The sequence below is a fragment of the Callorhinus ursinus genome, unplaced genomic scaffold (genome assembly GCF_003265705.2).
Source record: "Callorhinus ursinus isolate GAN/ISIS: 27379988/994484 unplaced genomic scaffold, GSC_fseal_2.0 scaffold18, whole genome shotgun sequence".
In the NCBI taxonomy this organism is placed as follows: domain Eukaryota; kingdom Metazoa; phylum Chordata; class Mammalia; order Carnivora; family Otariidae; genus Callorhinus; species Callorhinus ursinus.
Window position 1 is genome coordinate 25944834 of NW_027397080.1, and position 18638 is coordinate 25963471.

General features: G+C 49.5%; 2 protein-coding genes across 5 annotated transcripts in view; both read right to left on the reverse strand.

The window, feature by feature from the left end:
• FHAD1 (forkhead associated phosphopeptide binding domain 1) overlaps positions 1-3673 on the reverse strand; it is a 144203-nt gene extending 140530 nt beyond the window's left edge. For both annotated transcript variants that reach the window (XM_073903320.1, XM_073903319.1), the window contains exon 1: positions 1275-3673. The gene's annotated coding sequence lies outside the window, so the exon portion shown is untranslated. The remainder of the gene's footprint in view (positions 1-1274) is intronic.
• A 106-nt stretch (positions 3674-3779) lies between these two features.
• Positions 3780-18638, reverse strand: part of TMEM51 (transmembrane protein 51) — a 53628-nt gene continuing 38769 nt past the window's right edge. For all 3 annotated transcript variants that reach the window (XM_025856950.2, XM_025856948.2, XM_073903324.1), the window contains exons 2-3: positions 7059-7607; positions 3780-4931 (exon numbers count right to left, since the gene is read on the reverse strand). In XM_025856950.2, the coding sequence (XP_025712735.1) occupies positions 4523-4931; positions 7059-7402 (753 nt within the window). In that variant the 5' untranslated portion in view covers positions 7403-7607 and the 3' untranslated portion in view covers positions 3780-4522. The remainder of the gene's footprint in view (positions 4932-7058; positions 7608-18638) is intronic.

Sequence of the window (18638 nt, forward strand, 5' to 3'; positions counted from 1 at the left end):
TGTGAGGTGGGCTCTCCCCCGAGGTGTCGGGTTCTGGGCCATCTTGTGATCATTGTAATCTTTTGCTGGGGCCCTCACTGGTGATCTTTGACCTGAATGCCACGCAACAAGGAAGCTAACGGACAGCTTGGTCGATGAGCTCCAGGACTTTGGACACGTCTCTTGTCTGCTCTGGGCCTGATTCTCTCCCTGCATTATTACTGGGTTTGGCTCAATCACCATTCCCTATGAGGTAGTCCATGAAAGCTGACCATGGAAGAGACTTTGTGGGGAAGACAGGTGGTGAGACCAAATTGGTTTGGGAAATGATATATCCTGCAACATCTGCTTGGAGATTCATAATGTGCATAAGCGTGTGAGAGGCTTTCCAGAATTCTCGGCACCCAGATCTCCATGTGGCTCACTCCCCACTTTTCTCCAATGTTACTTCCCAAGAGTCTTTTCCAATCACCCAAACAGGTGATGGTCTAGTGCCTCATCTTTTTTCACATGGCTTCTCATCTCCTGACATTATAGCCTATGAATTTATTTCTTTGTTCATCATCTGTCCCCCTCAACCCAGAACATAGCCTTGGTGTCAGCAGAGACTTGGTCCATTTGTTTGCAGCTGATCCCTAGCATGTGGTACATAGTAGATGCTCAGTAAAAATGTGGAGTTTCACTTGTGGATTTCCAGGTGAATTTAATCAGGGACTTTTTCACTTCCACTCATCAAAGTCTAGGGAAGCAAGCTTGGGAATCAACAAGGGAGAGGGTGTCTAAGTCCTGATAGCCGTGGCCTCCTGACATTCACTTTCTTAGTATGAGCCACTCAGGTCTAAAGGTACCGAAGAGCTGGTATCAGGCTGGAGAGCAAACAAAACGGACTGACTTGCCCGCTCTCCCTGATGGGAGTTGCCGTCTTGGGAACTGAGGAAGAGAGAAACCTTTTGCCTCAATGATCTGCTTGTGGCTCCCCTTCGTCAGGACTCTAGCCAGTCGGAGAAAAGTGAGAATAAAAATCGGGGATAGGTGGAGTGCCCACTATGTGCTCAACACTGTTTATGATGCAAAGGCGGTGCCTCCCTTCAAGGACTTGGGCTAAATTTAGGATCAGAACTCAAAAGGGATCGGATTTACTGGGAGGACACAGCATCTCTTATAAGAACCCAAGGGCTGGACTGGGCTTCCCAAGGGACAAGGACCAAGGACCAGAAAGCCATCCGGAGACAGCTATTTCCTAGGTCTCATTGTTCATGTCTGCCTCTTTCTGCCTCTTCCCCTGCTTTGCTCACCTGTGGCCCATCACGATGGCGCCCAAACTGCCCCCTAATCCCTGAGACCCCATCATCCAACGGCCTCTCCATCCATCACAGGACCAATTCCTGAGGGAGCAGGGCTTAGCCCAGCTCAGCTTCTGATTGGTTCTCCTGGGTCAGGTGGCCACACACCTCCCGTCCAATCAGCTGTGACCTGAGAGAGTAGCGCTCACGTGACACCAATATAGCCGCTGAGATTCCTCCTTTTGGGTGGAGTGGGAGGGCTGGGTGGGATTTTTCTCTGCTCTTGGCCCTGGTGCTATTTAGGCTCAAGAACGAGTGGGTGGCTTCTTAAATTTTCTCCCATATTTCTGTCCTTTCATGTTTACTTTAAGAACAGAAACATGATGGCGAGGAAAGGGCTAGAGGCTTTATTCTGGCTTTTACCCTCTGTCCCCCCACTTTTTTTTTTTTTTTTGAGTCAAAAGATAGAGGGCCCTGATAGATCTGGACCAAGGAGCAAACAGGATGAGTGTGCCTTGGGAAATTTTGAGGTGAAGGTGGTCCCCTGCTTTGACAGGTGGTTTTAACTTAATACTGCAGATGGATTTTTTTTTTTTTTCTTTTTGCTTCTCTAGGCACTGTTCAGGTCTCCAGCCCCCAGGCAACATTTCCAGCTGACGTTCTCTCTGCCTTCCTATAGACAAAGGTGAACCATGCTCTATATGCTACATGTTCTAGGCAACAAATTCCCACAGACTGGGTAGCCTAAAATAATAGAAAGGTATCTTCTCATGGTTCTGGAGGCCAGAAGTCCAAAACCAGCATCAGCTGGGCCACAGTCAAGGTTGCAGCGCCCTTGGATGCTTAGAGGGGAATCCCCTTGCTTCCTCCAGCTCCAGGGCTGCTGGCAGTCCCTGGCTTGCAGACGTACCAGGCCAGTCTCTGCGGCCGTGGTCACACTGCTGCCTCCTCTTCTTTGTGTGTGGTGTCCCCCAGCTCTCATTTGCAAGTGCACTTGTGGATGGCATCTAGAGTTCACCTGGTGATTCCCAGATAACCTCATCTCAAAACCCTTAATTTAATCACACCTGCAAAACCTTTACCTTGTAAGGTAACTTCTGCAGGTCCTAGAACTTAGGTCCTGAGATCTTTCGGGGTTACCATTCAGCCCACTACAAGCCCCAAAACTTTCTCCCCCCAGGAGGGTCTAGGCTGGGCAGACACCCCGCAGGATGATCTACCAGAGCCCAGACTGAGGGCCCTTTCTATCATTTGGAACCTTGCTATTCTCCTTTTCTTTTTTAAAGATTTATTTATTTTAGAGAGGGGGCGGTAGAGGGACAGAGGGAGAGAGAGAATCTCCAGCCGACTCCCTGCTGAGCGTGGAGCCCAACGTAGGGCTCTACTCCGGGCTCACTCTCACGACCGTGAGATCATGACCTGAGCCGAAGTCAAGAGTCAGAGGCTTAACCAACTGAGCCATCCAGGTGCGCTGCTTGTCTTCTTTTCTTTTTCCTCCTGTTTGTCTTCCCATCAGGAGGAAGCAAAAAGACTAACCGAAGAACAAATCCAGCCCCCAGATATATGCAGAGCCACAGGCTGGCTCGGTAGTGGGCTGTGACCAGACCAGGCCTCTGGTGTCTTAGCCACGAAGCAGGTCCTTGCAGCTCCCTTTTAATAGATGGATTTGCATAAGGAAAGAGAAAGGTTGGAATTTAGACCCTGCTGCCAATCCCGAGATCAGGAGGGATTCATTCCCTATCTGCCCACCCTTCTCTACTTAGAAGCTTTTCGGAAACATCCAGGGCCTCAGAATTTACTCTTCTCCTAGGCATGCAGACTCCACTTCATGCTCCCCAGTACCAGGAAGGCACGCCTGGACCCAGGTGTGTCTTCCCAGACTCCCACTCCACAGTCAAGACCGTGACCCCAGTCGTTCCTCTTCTGGCCTAGCCTCAGCAGTCAGCAATCCTGGGCATCCTCATTAGTTGAACTGCTTTTCTGGGTTCCACAGGCAGGCACTTTGGCCCCTGCATGAGGACACACTCACCCGCCCTTTCTGAGCATACAGCCCATCGGCTCCCGCTGGGCCGGGTCTCAGGAGGGGGGTGCTGGGGGGACGTTTAGGTCGGTAGGAGCTGCTGTCTAGACAGCCACCATGGTCCTTTGGGCATGTGAGTCGAAGGGGCAGCAGCAGTAGCTTCCCCTTCTTGGGAAGCACAGCTCCTCATTCGAAGTCTGAAAAAGCTCTTCACACTGAATGGCACAGTAGAGCATTTAAAGAACTCAGGGCCTGGAGCCAGACGGCTAGGGTTCAGACTCTAGCACGGCTACTTCCTAGCGATGTGACATGAGGCACTTGAACCAGAGCCTCTGTGAGCTAACCTGCAAAATGGCAGTGATACCAGGATCCAGATGAAATGCCGTAACACATGTGAAGTGTTTGTGCAGATTAGCGGCAACTATTATTATCAGTGGTATTTCTCCCTAAGCAAGTCAGTGTTGGAAGAGCTGCGACAATGATTCAGCGCCCAAATGTACTACGTATAAAATATTTTATTATAAAAAGCTCACTTGCATGGCATTTTAGAAGGAATAAAATATCTCACGCAGCTTTCCTTTTTCGCCCTTATCCTGAAGGCCCTAGGAAAGTGTACCAGTAAAGACTCTGATCTTATGCATCACCGGGCCTTGGGGCCCCCGAGAGCCAACAGCTTCAGGGGCTCTGAGAGAGCCCAGCTGGGCCTCATCCCCACATCATCGATCGGCCTCTTGTTTTGCTTCGTTCCTGAAATGGCCCCGCGTCCTTTCTAGAAAGCTGAGTCACATCTCCTACCCACGGCTCAGGACTCCGGTGAAGAAAGCAAAGGCATATCTTGTTTTCTTTTTGAAACAAAATAGTCCTAGTGGAAGCAAAACAAAAATCACAACCTAAACCAGCTGCTAGGCATCCTCTCCTGATTGGAAAGAGAGGCGTTGTCGCCAACAACTCAGAGTTGGGGAAAAATGATGGGGAAGGTGCGTACCCTGTGAGGACCGTGACGGGGTCCACACCCCGAGATCCGAGGCAGCAGCTCTTCCCAATGCACTGCCACATGAGGTTCTGTGGACGTCAGTCAGTCCCTAGTCACTGGACTCCCCACGCCCCCCGCCCTCGCCCCCATCCACATCAATCTGTATGCATCTGCCCCCTCCACTCCTCAATTGCAGCTGAAGTGGCTTCACTGGGGGTCCGTGGTGTGGAGGGTGAGCGACCGGAGGGACACACCTGAGCAGGGCCGTCAGTCAGGTGGCCGGGCGTCAGAAGCCTTCTGCTGGACTTCGTCGTACTGTGGTGGGGGGGTCAAAGGCTCGATGGAGGGAGGAGGGATGTTTTTGTCCGGGAGGCTGATCCTGAAGTCTTTGAGGTGAAGCTTTTCGGATTTAATCCTTCGAACTTTGAGTGGCTTCAGGCGTTTGGCCAACTTGGAGTTCTGCCTGTCGGGTGGATTCCCCGGGCTGGTCTCCGCGTTGGCCCTGGCAGCTGTGGGGCTCGTCTCGTCAAGCCCCGTCAAGGACTCATAGGATGGGAGAGAGATGCTCATCCTCGGGTTCTGGTCCAGTTCCCTCGCTTCCGAGTAGTTTGTGTTCATCACTTCCTCGTAACTGGGGACATAGTACCTGGAGGAGGCCTCTTCCTCCTCCTCCTGGCTGCAAGACAATAAGCACCAACATGGAGAGTGTTAGCACGCGCTCCCGCCATATTGAAAATCACAAGTAGATGGACTCCAGATCCTGTGTCAGCACCGGGTCCACGTACACCAGCCTTGTGAACAACCCGTGGGTGCCAAAAGTAATAAAAGCTAACACTTCAGCTGTGTGCTAGGCGTCAGGTACTGTGCTAAGTACTTTAACACATATCAACCAGTTTCATCTTCCTAACAATGCCGTGAGCTAGGTACTACTTTCATACCCATTTTATGGATGAGGAAACTGGTATGTCAAGGTTATGTGACTTGGTCATATATTTGGGAAGTGGGAGAGCAGGAACTGAACGCCACACTCAATGACTACACTGGACGATCTGGAAGTGTTAACACAAGGAAGTGTGAAGCCCCCTTCGCTTTTAAGACTCATGCTTAACCACATGCCGGATGGGCCGTTCTGGCGCCAAGCTGGGTCCTTTTGCCAAAGGCCACACAAACATGCACGAAGCAGCGGCCAGTGTGAAGTAGAATGGTTGTCCCCGGGTAGAGAAGGAATTTCTGCTATAAAATTTATATGTATTTCAAGGTATTCTGTAATTTTGTCTTCCAAGTTCACTATAAGGCTCAGAGGTCTTATCCTCAGGCTTAATCTCTTTTGACTGTTGAAAGAGAAAACCAGAAAGTCAGGGTGTCTTTTTTTCTTTTTCTTTTTTTTTTTACACACGTATAGGGAATAGTGCCATAAGCCATAGTTCAGGACTCTACACTTGAACCTATAGGGTGATAATGGCCAACATCAGCCCCTCCCTGTTTGTCCAGGCCTACCTCTCATTTCCCTTAGTATGTGTGTGCTCCTGGCTAGGGTGGGGAATTAGGGGTGGACTGATTCTCCGTCTCTGTTCTTTTCTGTATTTCCTAAGTTTTCGAGAATGTGCGTGCATGATCTTTTATTATCAGAAAATAGGTTTCGTTTCTCCAAGCCAAAAACAACTCCCTTCCCGCTAGAAGGATGACAAGGTTGCAGAAAATCTAAACAACACAGAAAAACCTAAGGCAGAAAATAAAACCGTCCCATCTCCTTCCACCTGGAGACAACCACTGTTAACACTCTGTTGCATACCTTTCCAGACCCCTCCCTAATCCCACAGCTGCAACATTTGATGCAATTAGGACCTTGCCACAGATGCCGTGTTGTAACCTCCCTTTCTCACCATGGTGCACATGGTCCCGTGTTGGCAACTATGGCTCAGCTGTGGCTCTGCAGAATGCTGCCGAGTGGGCGTGCCATAATTTAGCTTGAATGGTGGATATTTAGGTCATTTCTCAGTTTTTGCTCTTCTAAGCAACGCTCTGATAAACCTAAGGGCACAGACTCCTTTGCACTTGCGTGATTTTTCTCCCAAGGGTAAACTCTTAGGAACAGAATAGATTGGGACACGCATCTTCAACATCTCCTCTCGCCATGAAGACTCCTCTGTGTCAGCCGATACCCCCATCAGTGGCCCATTTCCCTACAACTCTCCAACACGGGGGGCTGCCCGGCTTGGCCATTAAGATAGGCAAAGAATAATGACACCTTCTTTTTGTTTGCGTTTCGTGACGAATGAGGTTGAACATCTCTCATCTGAACACCTACGAGATGCTTGCTTGTATCCTTTGTCCCTTTTCCTACTGGTATGCTCCCCTGTCACACTCATTTGCAAGGGCTCTTTTCCTAGCAGGGACGTCAGCTTTCATCATGTGTTCCCCGATTTATTGCTTATCTCTTAAATGCGTTTGTGGCATTTGTGTCCAAATAGAACACTGGTTCCCAGCCTTTTCAACGCAAAGCACGTACACACAGCCTGTCTGGAGGCTCTGGCTGCCCTGGGCCCCATGCAGCTTTCCTGCCAGCGTCAAAATCTTGATACACCTGTAATCCATTCATACCGCATGATTTGGGAAACTCTGGGATAGAAGTATAAAGCTATTTGGAAAATTATAAACTGCTTTACGGAGCCTTAGTGGGGGAGAGTGGGAAGGCAGAGCCTCCTAGATTAAAACAGTCTCATCAGTGAGCCCTATGAGTGTGAGCGTGTGTGTGTGTGTGTGTGTCCATCCCCCGGTCCAAGGGCGGTCAGCCCGTCCTCACCTGTCTTCCTCCGGGCCGTGCGGCTCCACCCCCGGCTGGTGCTGGATGTGGGCCATCTCCTCGCCTTGCCGCTGCTTCCTCTTGTCCCGGATGCTCAGGCAGATGGAGAGCAGAAGCAGCATCACCCCAGCCCCGACCAGCACGTAGGCCACGGAGAAGGTCTTGCTCTTGAGAATGCCGCTGCCTATCTCTGTCTTGTTGTTCCCCTGAGCTGTCGGCTTTTCGTGGGCGCTGAACCCGGGCACCAGGTTCCACATGGCCATGATGACCCCGAGAACCAGCATCCCCAGGCCGATGGCGGTCAGCGCATAGTGGGAGCCGTTGGCCTTCGACTGGGCCATCATGCCAGTGCGAGCAGGGCGAGGCCCGGTGCAAAGAAAGAAAATAAATAAATGAGCGCACCAGCAGTGGCAGCAAGAACAACAAAAACCCCTTCAACGCACGGAACGAAATCCCTAGTGCTGCCCTAAAGAAGCAGCGGCTGCGCTCTCGAGGGATGGCTTCCAGCAAATTCGAGGCATCCTGTGTGGACAGCTGCGGCCGAGAGGTCTGCAAGGAAAGCAGAAAGAAGAGAGAGGAGGCTCAGTTCAGATTCCCGACACGTTTGTGAACGCAGCGCCGGTACTCTCGAAGGAGTCACGGAGCGGGACCGCGCCGCGCGCTCGGCCAGGCCTAGCCGCTGATGCATTCCAGATGGCTTACGTGCCTGCAGAAGGAGGGCTGATCCGCCTACCCCACCCGAAAAGGAAAAGCCAGACCTTTCCATGCAGGAGACCAGAGAGGTCAGCACTCTGGGGCCTGAAAACATTTTGTGGAATTTAATGAAGTGCAGTGAAATCTCGGCGGGCACGGGGTCCAGCGAGGAGTGTGAACGATGGTGTGCGTGAGCCGTGGTCAGTAGCTGTACCCAAATCGCCTGGGCGACGGGCATCCGTCGGGGCTGTGTCCCAGTCCACACGGCCTACGGGCTGCCCCCCACCCTCCATGGCTCCCCATTTCCTGCAGCGGAAAATCTGGGCTCCTGGAGTCACGTGTGTGACCGCCTCTCGCCCTCATCTCTCACCTCACCCTTCTCTGCACACCCCCCTCCAGCATTTCTGCAGTTCTCTGGTCCCCCCTGCTCAGCTGCCCCTTCCGTGGACTCCACCAGTGACTACTGTGGCCAGTCTCTCTCTTCCCATGACACATCTCTGTACCCAGAACATAGCAGGGGCTCCAAACATGTCTGCTCAATCTCTGAATGAAATGAATAGAGGCCACCTGAAGTCTTCCTGCAAGACTCGCCTCCCTTCAGCCACGCGGAGTTTTGCTTTTCTTAAAGTGGCAGAAGCCGGCCTATTCCCCATCTTAGTTGCTGTGCCCAGCCGGGCGAGAAACCCTCCTCCCACGGAGCAGCTCGGAGACCTTGTGCTCAAGGGAACAAGCCCACCGTCCTGGGATTCCACAACCATTTGTTGGCTGGGAGAGTGAGCCAGATAAGCAAGTCACCTGAAGGTTTAGCTCAGAACACTTTCAGGGGCCAGGAGGACCAGCGAGCAGCGACACCCTTCCTGGCTAACTGCTCCTCAGTACATTATTCCCGGGACAGTGACCTTCGCAGAACAGTAAAGCCCGACAGATGTTTGGATGGGCAAGGTCCTATTTTCAACTCTGCATTCTTTCCAATCTTTCCAGAAGGACGGCTAAACAGGCCACTTGAAATCTAATGCTGCAGAGATATTTTCTCATCAAACAACGGGCTCAATCTGAAAGTGGCCACTTTGTTAAGAAAATAATCTAAAAATATTTGGGATAATATCCTTTATCGGCTTGAGGTCTGTTTCTTCTTCTTCTTCTTTTTTTTTTTTTCACTCCACAAATATTTCTTGCGCATCTGCTAAGCAGTGTTAGGCACTGGAGGGACACCGGTGAGCAAGTTAAGGGTTAGTGGGGCTTCCGGGCCAGCAGGAAAAAGTCTACAGGGAATAACGACAAAGTGGGAAGAAAGTCTAGAAACTGTGGAATTCGGTAGGTGGGTGTCCTAACTCAGGCTGGAGGGTATATGGAAAGTCTCTGTGAGAGACAAGTCCCACTTCAGGTAATAGGGTCTGCACCCGAATTGTGCTGTGCTAATGCACATGAGCATACCCACAAATACATGTGTGCTGATGTGTGAACATGGATGTGTAGGCATGCAGGGCACTGAACAGGGATCCCATTCCACTGCAGACAGTTGCTGTGGATCCGCTCAAAAGCCTACCGAACACATGAGGGTATTTGTTTCCCAAATATCACTCATAGCCAGCAAAGGAAAGGATTAGGGGTTTAGCAGTTCTGCCAAATGGATCTGAGACAAGGCCAGAGGAGGAGGAGGGCTCAGTGGTGCGGAGGTGCAGCCACAGGCTTGTGTGGGAAGCAGGAGATGAAAAAGCCCATGACTGAGCACCTGCTAGGTGCCCAGCAGGTAGGCCTTGTCCTTGGGAGGTGGAGAGTGTGTTTTCTAAACCAGTGATTGGGGCTACTTTAACCTCCCACCCTCCCTGATCTCTCGACTCAAGCTTTGCCTTACCTGTCACATGAGTCAAACAGGCTCCAGATGAGAGTCACCAGAAGAGATGAAAATGTCGGGATTCACACATTTGGGCCTGTTAAATGGTCAGTGATGGAAAACAGGCAATAATGCCCAATGTGGGTAATGGTGTTGGGATAAGCGATTTCATACAATTTTTCCGGACGGCAAATTTTGGCGCTGATGGATCAAAAGTTTCAAAAATGCTTATACCCTTTGGCTCTGAGAATTATGTACAAGGCAAGGATATTCATCGAAGCTTTGTAGCAGTGAGAAACTAGAAACTGTTTCAATAGCCAATCATCTGCATCTGGTTAAATAAAATATGGTACACGTGCTTGTTAAATTATGGTTTTAAGCCAGCTAATACATTTTAAAGTCAAAGTTAAAAAAAACAACAACCCAGTATGTTCAGTGTGATTCTAATTTTTAAAAAATTCTATATACACATCTGTACACATGAATATATAGGAAGGAAGGCTGGATGATCCTCCTTATGTTAAACAAGAGACAGACGATTTTCATATATACAAACATATATGTAAAAATCTCAGGCAAGACACATTCCAAACTTAGCAATGATTTCTTCAGAGAATAGAGAGGGCTTGGGAACTATACCTGTTACCCTGTTTCTGTAGTTTGGATTTGTTACAATCAGAAGGTGTTGTTGCAAGGCAAAGCAGTTTGGTGGTTCAACGTGAACTTTGGAACCAGGCTGCCTGGGCTCAGATCCTCTCTCCCAACTTTCCCAGCTGTGCGCCTTTGGCAAGTTACTTCACCTTTCTGTACCTCAGCTTTCCACAACTGTAAAAGGAGACCGAGTCTTTCTGGTATTCACCTCATAGGAGAGTTATGATAAGTGAACAAGAGAACATACATAAAGTACCTAGAATTATATGTGACCGGCGCATAGCAAGTTCTTCTAGAAAGGTTTGTTATTTAATTTTATTTAAAGCTTGCATTTCCAATGGAGTGAGACCACCCACGGTGGGCGGGGGCAAAAATTGGTTCTTGGGGATGGTGTAATATAGTCTTAGATATTACAATGGTGTGTGGCCCTCCACCATACATTAACAGACACACAAGATATCTGCAGTATTAAAATTTCATGGAGTGGGGGTAAAATGGGGGCATTACAAAAACAGTGTCTAAAAAGACTTTAGGGAACAATACTGGGGAAAAAGGCTGAGAAACACTTATGTTTTATATTAAATTTCAAAACACTCAGATTATGCATCCCATGGTCTTTTTAGTTGTTTTCTGCACTGTGGGATTAGAGTGATTTTTATTTTCTTTTTCTTACTGGGAGAGTAACAACTGGGAACACACAAATGTGTATATGTTGGTTTTAGAATCAAAAAAAGAAATGAAGGTCTTGTGTTTGGGGTTCATGGCAGGGTTATGTGTCCAGGGGGGTCGCTTAAAATTGTCCGTCGATTCTGCCCTCCCTCTGGAGACCAGGACTCTGGTGGGTTCACCAGGGGTGTGGAACCCAGCTCCTGAGCTGCAGCTGCTGGCTGTTTATCTTGTTTCTGGCTTGTTGACCCATGTTATATTTAGTAAGGTGTTCTTTCCCTTTCAAAAATATGGAAAGAAGCTAATTTTGTGCTTAGAGGATTTGGACCACATAGTTTCCAACATATCCCTAAAACAGAGCAGCCTTGGCGGGCAGACCGGGGTCCCAGGTCCGCCAGACCCACCTCTGGCTGGACTCTGGCTCATGTTCGGGGAGGCCCTAAAGGATAAGTGAGTGATCCTATACCTGGGTTTTCAAGAAGAGTGGTTAATCTGTTAAGAGAGGCAACTACCTGTTACGTGGGGGCGCTCAGGGCAGGCCTGAAAACAACTCTTCATGCTAAACTCTTGAGTTAAGGACCCACCTGTAAAAAACCAGAAACACAGCTTTCTAAGTAAGCTGTGAGCATTTCCATGTGAGACGCTTATGAGGGAGCAATGTGTTTCCTTTGTTTTTCTTGGCGGGGTGGGGGCATAGGTCGGGCTGGAGGCACAAGCAAGAAAAGTTGTACCAAAAAGTGGGACCACAGAAGGATGACAGTCTGGTAGCTGCGCTTACCAGACCCTTCTGCGGTTTTATCTGTCTTCCACAAGTGCCCCGGAGGGTAAAAGGAGAGGAAACATTCCCCCAAATGATTTTATGAGCAGTGTATAACCTTGATACCAAAACCAAACAAGGACAAGGCAAGAAAGGAAAATGACAGGCCAATCTGATCTGTCTGCACACAAACAAAAATCCTAAACAAAATACCAGCAAATGGAATTCCACAATGTGAGAAAGGAATCCATCAACGTCCTAGAGGAGAACACAGACAGCAACCTCTGTGACCTCTGTGACAAGCAACTTCTTGCTAGACACGTCTCCAAAGGCAAGGGAAACAAAAGCAAAAAATGAACTATTGGGACTTCATCAAGATAAAAAGCTTTTGCACAACAAAGGAAACAATCAGCAAAACCAAAAGACAACCGACAGAATGGGAGAAGATATTTGTGATGCCTTATCAGATAAAGGGCTAGTATCCAAAACCTATAAAGAACTTATCAAACTCAACACCGAAAGAACAAATAATCCAATCAAGAAATTGGCAGAAGACGTGAACAGACGTTTCTCCAAGTAAGACATACAATGAAAGACACACATGAAAAAATGCTCCACGTCACTCAGCATCAGGGAAATACAAATCAAAACCACAATGAGATACCACCTCACACCAGTCAGAATGGCTAAAATTAACAAGTCAGGAAATGACAGATGTTGGCGAGGATGCAGAGAAAGGGGAACCCTCCTACACTGTTGGCAGGAATGCAAGCTGGTGCAATCACTCTGGAAAACAGTATGGAGGTTCCTCAAAAAGCTACCCTACGATGCAGCAATTGCACTACTGGGTATTTACCCCAAAGATACAAATGTAGTGATCCGAAGGGGCACCTGCACCCCAATGTTTATAGCAGCAATGTCCACAATAGCCAAACTATGGAAAGAGCCCAGATGTCCATTGACAGATGAATAGATAAAGAAGATGTGGTCTATATATACAATGGAATATTATTCAGCCATCAAAAAAATGAAATTTTGCCATTTGCAACAACATGGATGGAACTAGAGGGTATTTATACTGAGCAAAATAAGTCTTTCAGAGACAGACAATTATCATATGATCTCACTCATATGTGGAATTTAAGAAACAAAACATGAGCATAGGGGAAGGGAGGGAAAAATAAAACAAGACGAAATCAGAGCGGGAGACAAACCATAAGAGACTCTTAATCATAGGAAACACACTGAGGGTTGCTGGAGGGGAGTTGGGGGGGGGAATGGGGTAACTGGGTGGATGGGCATTAAGGAGGGCATGTGATGGAATGAGCACTGGGTGTTATATGCAACTGATGAATCTCTGAACTCTACCTCTGAAACTAATAATACACTATATGTTAATTAATTAAATTTAAATAAATTAATTAATTAAAAAAAGAAATACACAATACATCACAATCAAGTTGGGTTTATCCCAAGTATGTAGGATTGGTTCAACATTAGAAAATCAAATAAGGCCATGCACCAGGAGAAAGGATAAGCCATGACAGCATTATTCTGTGAGTCCCACACAGCCACGAATATAAGTCATCTGCAGCTATGTGCACCAACGTGGCCCACTGTGACAAACGTGACGTTGAACAGAAAAGCAAACGCAGCATGTTTCCATTTCTATGACGTTCCAAACCAGGTAAAACCAAACAATATATGGGTGTTTATTTATTACATTATTCCTTACACTTCACAGATACCTTATAGAGACCCTTTTCATTTGCTGAATTACTTTGTAATAGGAATTTCCAACACCCATCAACACCTTTCCACCACTCTTTGCGTAAATTCCAAACTCCTTTGCTGTGGCCTCAAGCCCCAGCAGATTGGACTGGCTCCTGCCTTTCTCATATCTTCTCTCTTGGCTCACCAACCCTCAGTGGCTTCTGTTCTGTTTTTTACCCACACCAAGCACGTTCTGCCACAGGGCCTTTGTACTTGCTGTTCCCCATACCTGAAACACTCTTCCATCTGTCTCTTTGGTCTGGCTACTTCTTTACTACTTCTGTCTCTCAGCTCAAATGCCACCTCCGCAGTGAGGATTTCCTTAACCATTCTATATAAAATGTCCCTCCATCACCCAGCTACTCTTAAGCCCCGTGCTTGGTTCCTTGATGACATTCCTTCCCATGGATGGATGACATTACCTCACAATCTATAATAGTATTGTTTCGCTTTCTTATTGGCTCCCTGTCTCCCCCAGTGGAGGATAAACTCCCCGAATGAAAGTTCTTGTTAGGGAACCTAACAGGTGCTTAATAACTATTGGTAGAATGAATATCTGGCAAGTTAAAAAGTTTAACCAATGTCCCGTATCAATTTGGGGAAATTCCTAGTCCACGGTTGGCACCGAGGGGGAGAGGATTAGTTTGAGCAACTTTCCGGAGTATCTGTACGCAAATGATTTGCCAGCAACATGGGAGAGGTGCCCAGGCTAAATGTGACTTCCATTCTGACCCGAGAAGGTGACTCTACCAACATTCCCAGGTGGAGGGTTTTTTTTTTTTTTAAGATTATTTATTTATTTGTCAGCATGAGAGAGAGAGAGAGAGAGAGAGAGAGCACAAGCAGGGGGAGAAGCAGGCTCCCCGCTGAGCAAGGAGCCCAACGTGGGTCTCGATCCCAGGACTTTGGGATCATGGCCTGAGCCGAAGGCAGGTGCTTCACCGACTGAGCCACCCAAGGGTCCCTCCATGGTGGAGTTTCCGGTTTCAGCGTTCCCTCGTGTTCCTAGGCAGAAGTCTGCAGGGGTGAGAGCCCGAGCCTTGCTCCTTTTGGGCAGCCTGTCTTCCCTCCCACTGGCACCCTTGGCGGACCAGAGCCAGCAGGGATGTCCGGGGTGGGGGTGGATAGTCACAGCTCTGGACTTTAGAGCACTCCACCTGGTTGAGACCCGAGTGCAGCCATCCTGCACCTGGACTGGAGTCTCTATGAATCTAATGTGAAGACAATGCTTTGAATAAAATTGAACAAAAGAAAGAAAAAAAAAACCAGTGTTGTCCTCGCTGCGGCAGAGCAAAGGGTCCCAAGTGATAGCTAAGCCTTCCCTTGCCCGTTCCCAGAATTTCTGAATCCCAGAAATTCTATGGGGATTTGGAAAGCAGGGATCTGATCTAGACCCCTCCGTGGCCATCAAGCTTGCCCCCTGGCCCTGGAAGGCGCAGTTCCAGGAGCGCCTGGCCCGGCCCAGCTGCCTTTCCCGGGGAGGGGAATCTCAGCGGTCCGAGGTGCCTGGCAGCTTGACCAGTCCCCAGGACAAAGAGGCTCCTTGACAGGTCTCCCTGTGCCCCAACCTCTGCCTGCCAAACTGCATAATTGGAAACGGGATCCCCAGCTGCATTCCCAGGGAACCAGGCCACATTCCCATCACAAAGGAAGAACACAGTGGGGGCCTCTTGGGCCAAGTTTCAGCCCCTAGTCACTTTGGTTACCAAGTTCCGGTCCCAGGCAGGGGGGCACGGGAGGAGAAAGGCGCTGAGCCACCACCACCATGCTGCCCTAGTCCTGCCTGGGCATTTCAGGCCACCTCCCCACCAACCAAGGTCAAAGGTGTCAGGTTCCCATTCTTTGAGAACAAGTTTTTGTAGCTTGAGCATTCAGGAAAAATGAAGTGCAATGAGTGCAAATGAGTCATAAAGGTAGAGGGGAGGAGAGAGGGCTGCCTGGGCCCGAGAAAGCTGACGGGGGTAAAAGAAAAGAAGGGATGTGCAGGAATCTGCCAGGCAGAGCGGTAACTATAGGAATAGTAGTAGAAGTACCAGCAGCATCCACCCTTCAAGGAATGATTAGCCCCACTATCTCTGAGTCTCAGAGAGGTTATGTAATTTGCCCTAGGTCACACAGCTCTAGGCAGCAGGCAAGATTCACAATCGAATCCCCGCTGACTTTGCAGTGCACCTCCTTCCCTCGCACCACACCCCTCCCTGGGCAGGGCGGGCAGGCCTGCGGTGAGCACTGCACTTTATCCTCAGAGATATTTCGTCACAAAAGCACCGGGGGTAACAGGTGTGCCGTTGTGAAACTGGCTTTCTAGAGAATTTGAGTCCAACAATTCCTGGGTTCCTATCGTGTGCCCGGGGCTTTGGGGTCACACATCCATGCACAATCCTTCGAGAGGTATTATATTTGTTTTATAGATAAGGACACCGAGGTTCAGAGAGGTACAGGAACTAATCCAAAGTTACACAGTCAGTACAAGGCAGGGATAAGGTGTGTCTGATTCCAAAACCCATGCTTTTAACTACCAGTACTGCTAAAATGGGGCTTAACAGGAGGCTACAGAGAGAGCAACACATTAGCTTTGGAGCAGGTGGGGGAAGGAAGATAGAGCTGCACCTGGGGGCACCTGGGTGGCTCAGTCGGTTAAGCATCTGCCTTCGGCTTGCGGTTGCTTCTCCGTCTCCCTCTGCCCTTCCCCCCTGCTTCTGCACCCTCTCTCTCTCTCTCTCTCTCTCAAATAAATAAATAAAATCTTTAATAAAAAAAAGCAGCCACTTTGCAGGCCTTGAAGTGTATGTACATTTACCATGGGTGGAGTTTGGGGGTATGAGGAGATGAAGGAGACCTGTGGGAAGGGTTCAGCCCAAGAAATTGCAGAGAGGAGAGAGAGGACAGTTTCCAGACGCCTGCCACTTGTTGCAGAGAAAAGAGGCAGCTTCCCCCCTCCCAACAGAAGAGCTCCATGGATTTTATAAGACCTGACATTTCCAGTCTCCTTGCTCATCCACTTAAATGTTGGTGAGATTAAGGAAGTCAAACAAGTTCTGATGACTCCAGGAGTCATCAACAGAGGGAGCGAGTTAACCAACTGGGTATTGGGACGCCTGGTTGGCTCAGTCGGTTAATCATCTGCCTTCAGCTCAGGTCATGATCTCAGGGTCTTGGGATCGAGTCCTGTGTCGGGCCCCCTGCTCAGCTCAGCCTGCTTCTCCCCCTGCTCTCGCTCGCTCACTCTCTCTCTCAAATAAATAAATAAAATCTTAAAAACAAAACAAAAACAAACCGGGTATCTAAGTCTGCTGGAGCTTGACAGGGTATCTTTCTCTAAGCAAGTGGCTGGCGTGTGACCCTATTTGCAAGGCTGGCACTGGGAACCGGTCTCAAAGGCTCCAGCCACATTCAATCTTTCTTGGGAAAGGTGACATCGCTGTGTGTCCCCTGCCAGGATGGAGTCTGGTGCCTATGAGATGCAGGGCAGCATCCAGAGCTCCTGTCACCAACAATTCAAAGGGAGTCTGACAGTTTGATCCCTCTCCAGGCTCTGGGGATGGGCCACCAGATGAGACCAGATGGGCCTCCCACTCTGGCAAGCAGGGCTGAGCACAGGTGCTGACCATCCCACCCGGGCCCAGCATGCAGCCAGCAACAGATACATCGGCTATGTTTCCCGGACACGAGTGTGCTGGGCTCACGCTGAGTCCTTGGCATGGGTCAGCTCATTTGTTCCACCCAAGCATCCTATGAGGCAGGTGCTCTTATCACCTCTTCTGTCCACGTTATCACTGAATACACTGAGGCACAGAGAGGTTGAGAAACTCGCCCCAGGTCACACAGCGTGTAAGTGGTGGCTCTGTGCAGTCCCCTTGTTCAGAACTCCCTCATCCACGAGGTAGTAGGAAAGCAGCTGTTCAGCCAAACTCACCAAGGCAGGGCAGGTGGCACCTGTTATAGGTACCCCCCGACTGGGGCCAGTGAGATGTCGTAGCTGAACTTCCCGGGACAGGGAGCTCATGCGACTTTGCGGCTCAGGTCAGTGTGCTGGCTGCTGGCCAGGCTTGTGTGAACCTGGGCACCATGTGGACAAAGCCTGTGTCCTTGTGCAGAAGGTCATTTTGGACACTGCCCCGATTCATTTGTTCCTCCTCTCCAAGAGGCATTTTGCAGCAAAAAAAAAAAAAGTAGAGGAGGGCGGAGGCGAGAACTCACATCAGGGAGCTCAGGTTTATTTGCGAGCATCAACCCCTCCCAGCACGCAGTGGGTTCCCAGGGTGGGCTTGGGACCAGCGGCTGTGCTCCCACCGTAGCCCAGCTCTTTCACGCTCGCCTGGAGGCTCCCTCTCACCTTTGTCCGCTTCAGCAGCCTCACTGGTCAGGGGAGCTGGACTCGGATCAACCTCATGGGTTGGTATGCATGATGGGCTCAAAGTTTGGGGGGCTCGGGCATTTAGTGAGTCACTCGACAGAACATGAACAGAGCACCTACTGTGTGCTGGGACCTGCTGTAAGTGCTGGGGATAGAGGAATGGCCAAGACAGACAGACAACCACCTGTTGGAGAAAACTCCGCAGAATGCTGGGTGGAGAGGACAAGTTGGGAGCAGTGATGCTGACACCCCCCGGGGCGGGGAGTAGGGAGTGCGGGGTTGGGGACTTGAAATGCAGTGGTCAGGGAACACAGTCACTGAGAAAGCGATATTTGAGCAGGGGTTTGAAGGAGGTGGGGGAGGGAAACATGTGGATATTTGGGCGAAGGACCTTCCAGGCAGAGGGAACCACAGAACGGAGGTGCTGAGGCAGGAGCCTGCCGGGCTGTTCCCAGGCACAGTAAGGCTGGAAAATCAATGAGTGGCTGCATTACGAGCACAGAGTAACGGCTCCCAACGTGTTAGCTGTTATTTCCGGACTTGTGGAGGCAGGTGAGCATCTATCATCTTTACAGAGGCCCGGGGTGGGGTGGGGGGTGTGAGAGGCTAATTCAAGGCCATTGAAGTTGAGCGCAGAGAAGAATCTGGGGTTTAGCTTGGGGCTATTTGCCACTCACCCACTCCGCGTTTCTCAGAATTTGGGAGAAGGTAATGGGAGGCCGAATAATGATCCCCCACCCCGCCCCAAATATCCAGATTCTAATCCCTGGAATTTGTGACTGTTAACTCTATATGGCAAAAGGGACTTTTCAGGTGTGATTAAATTAAGGATCCCGAGATGGGGAGATT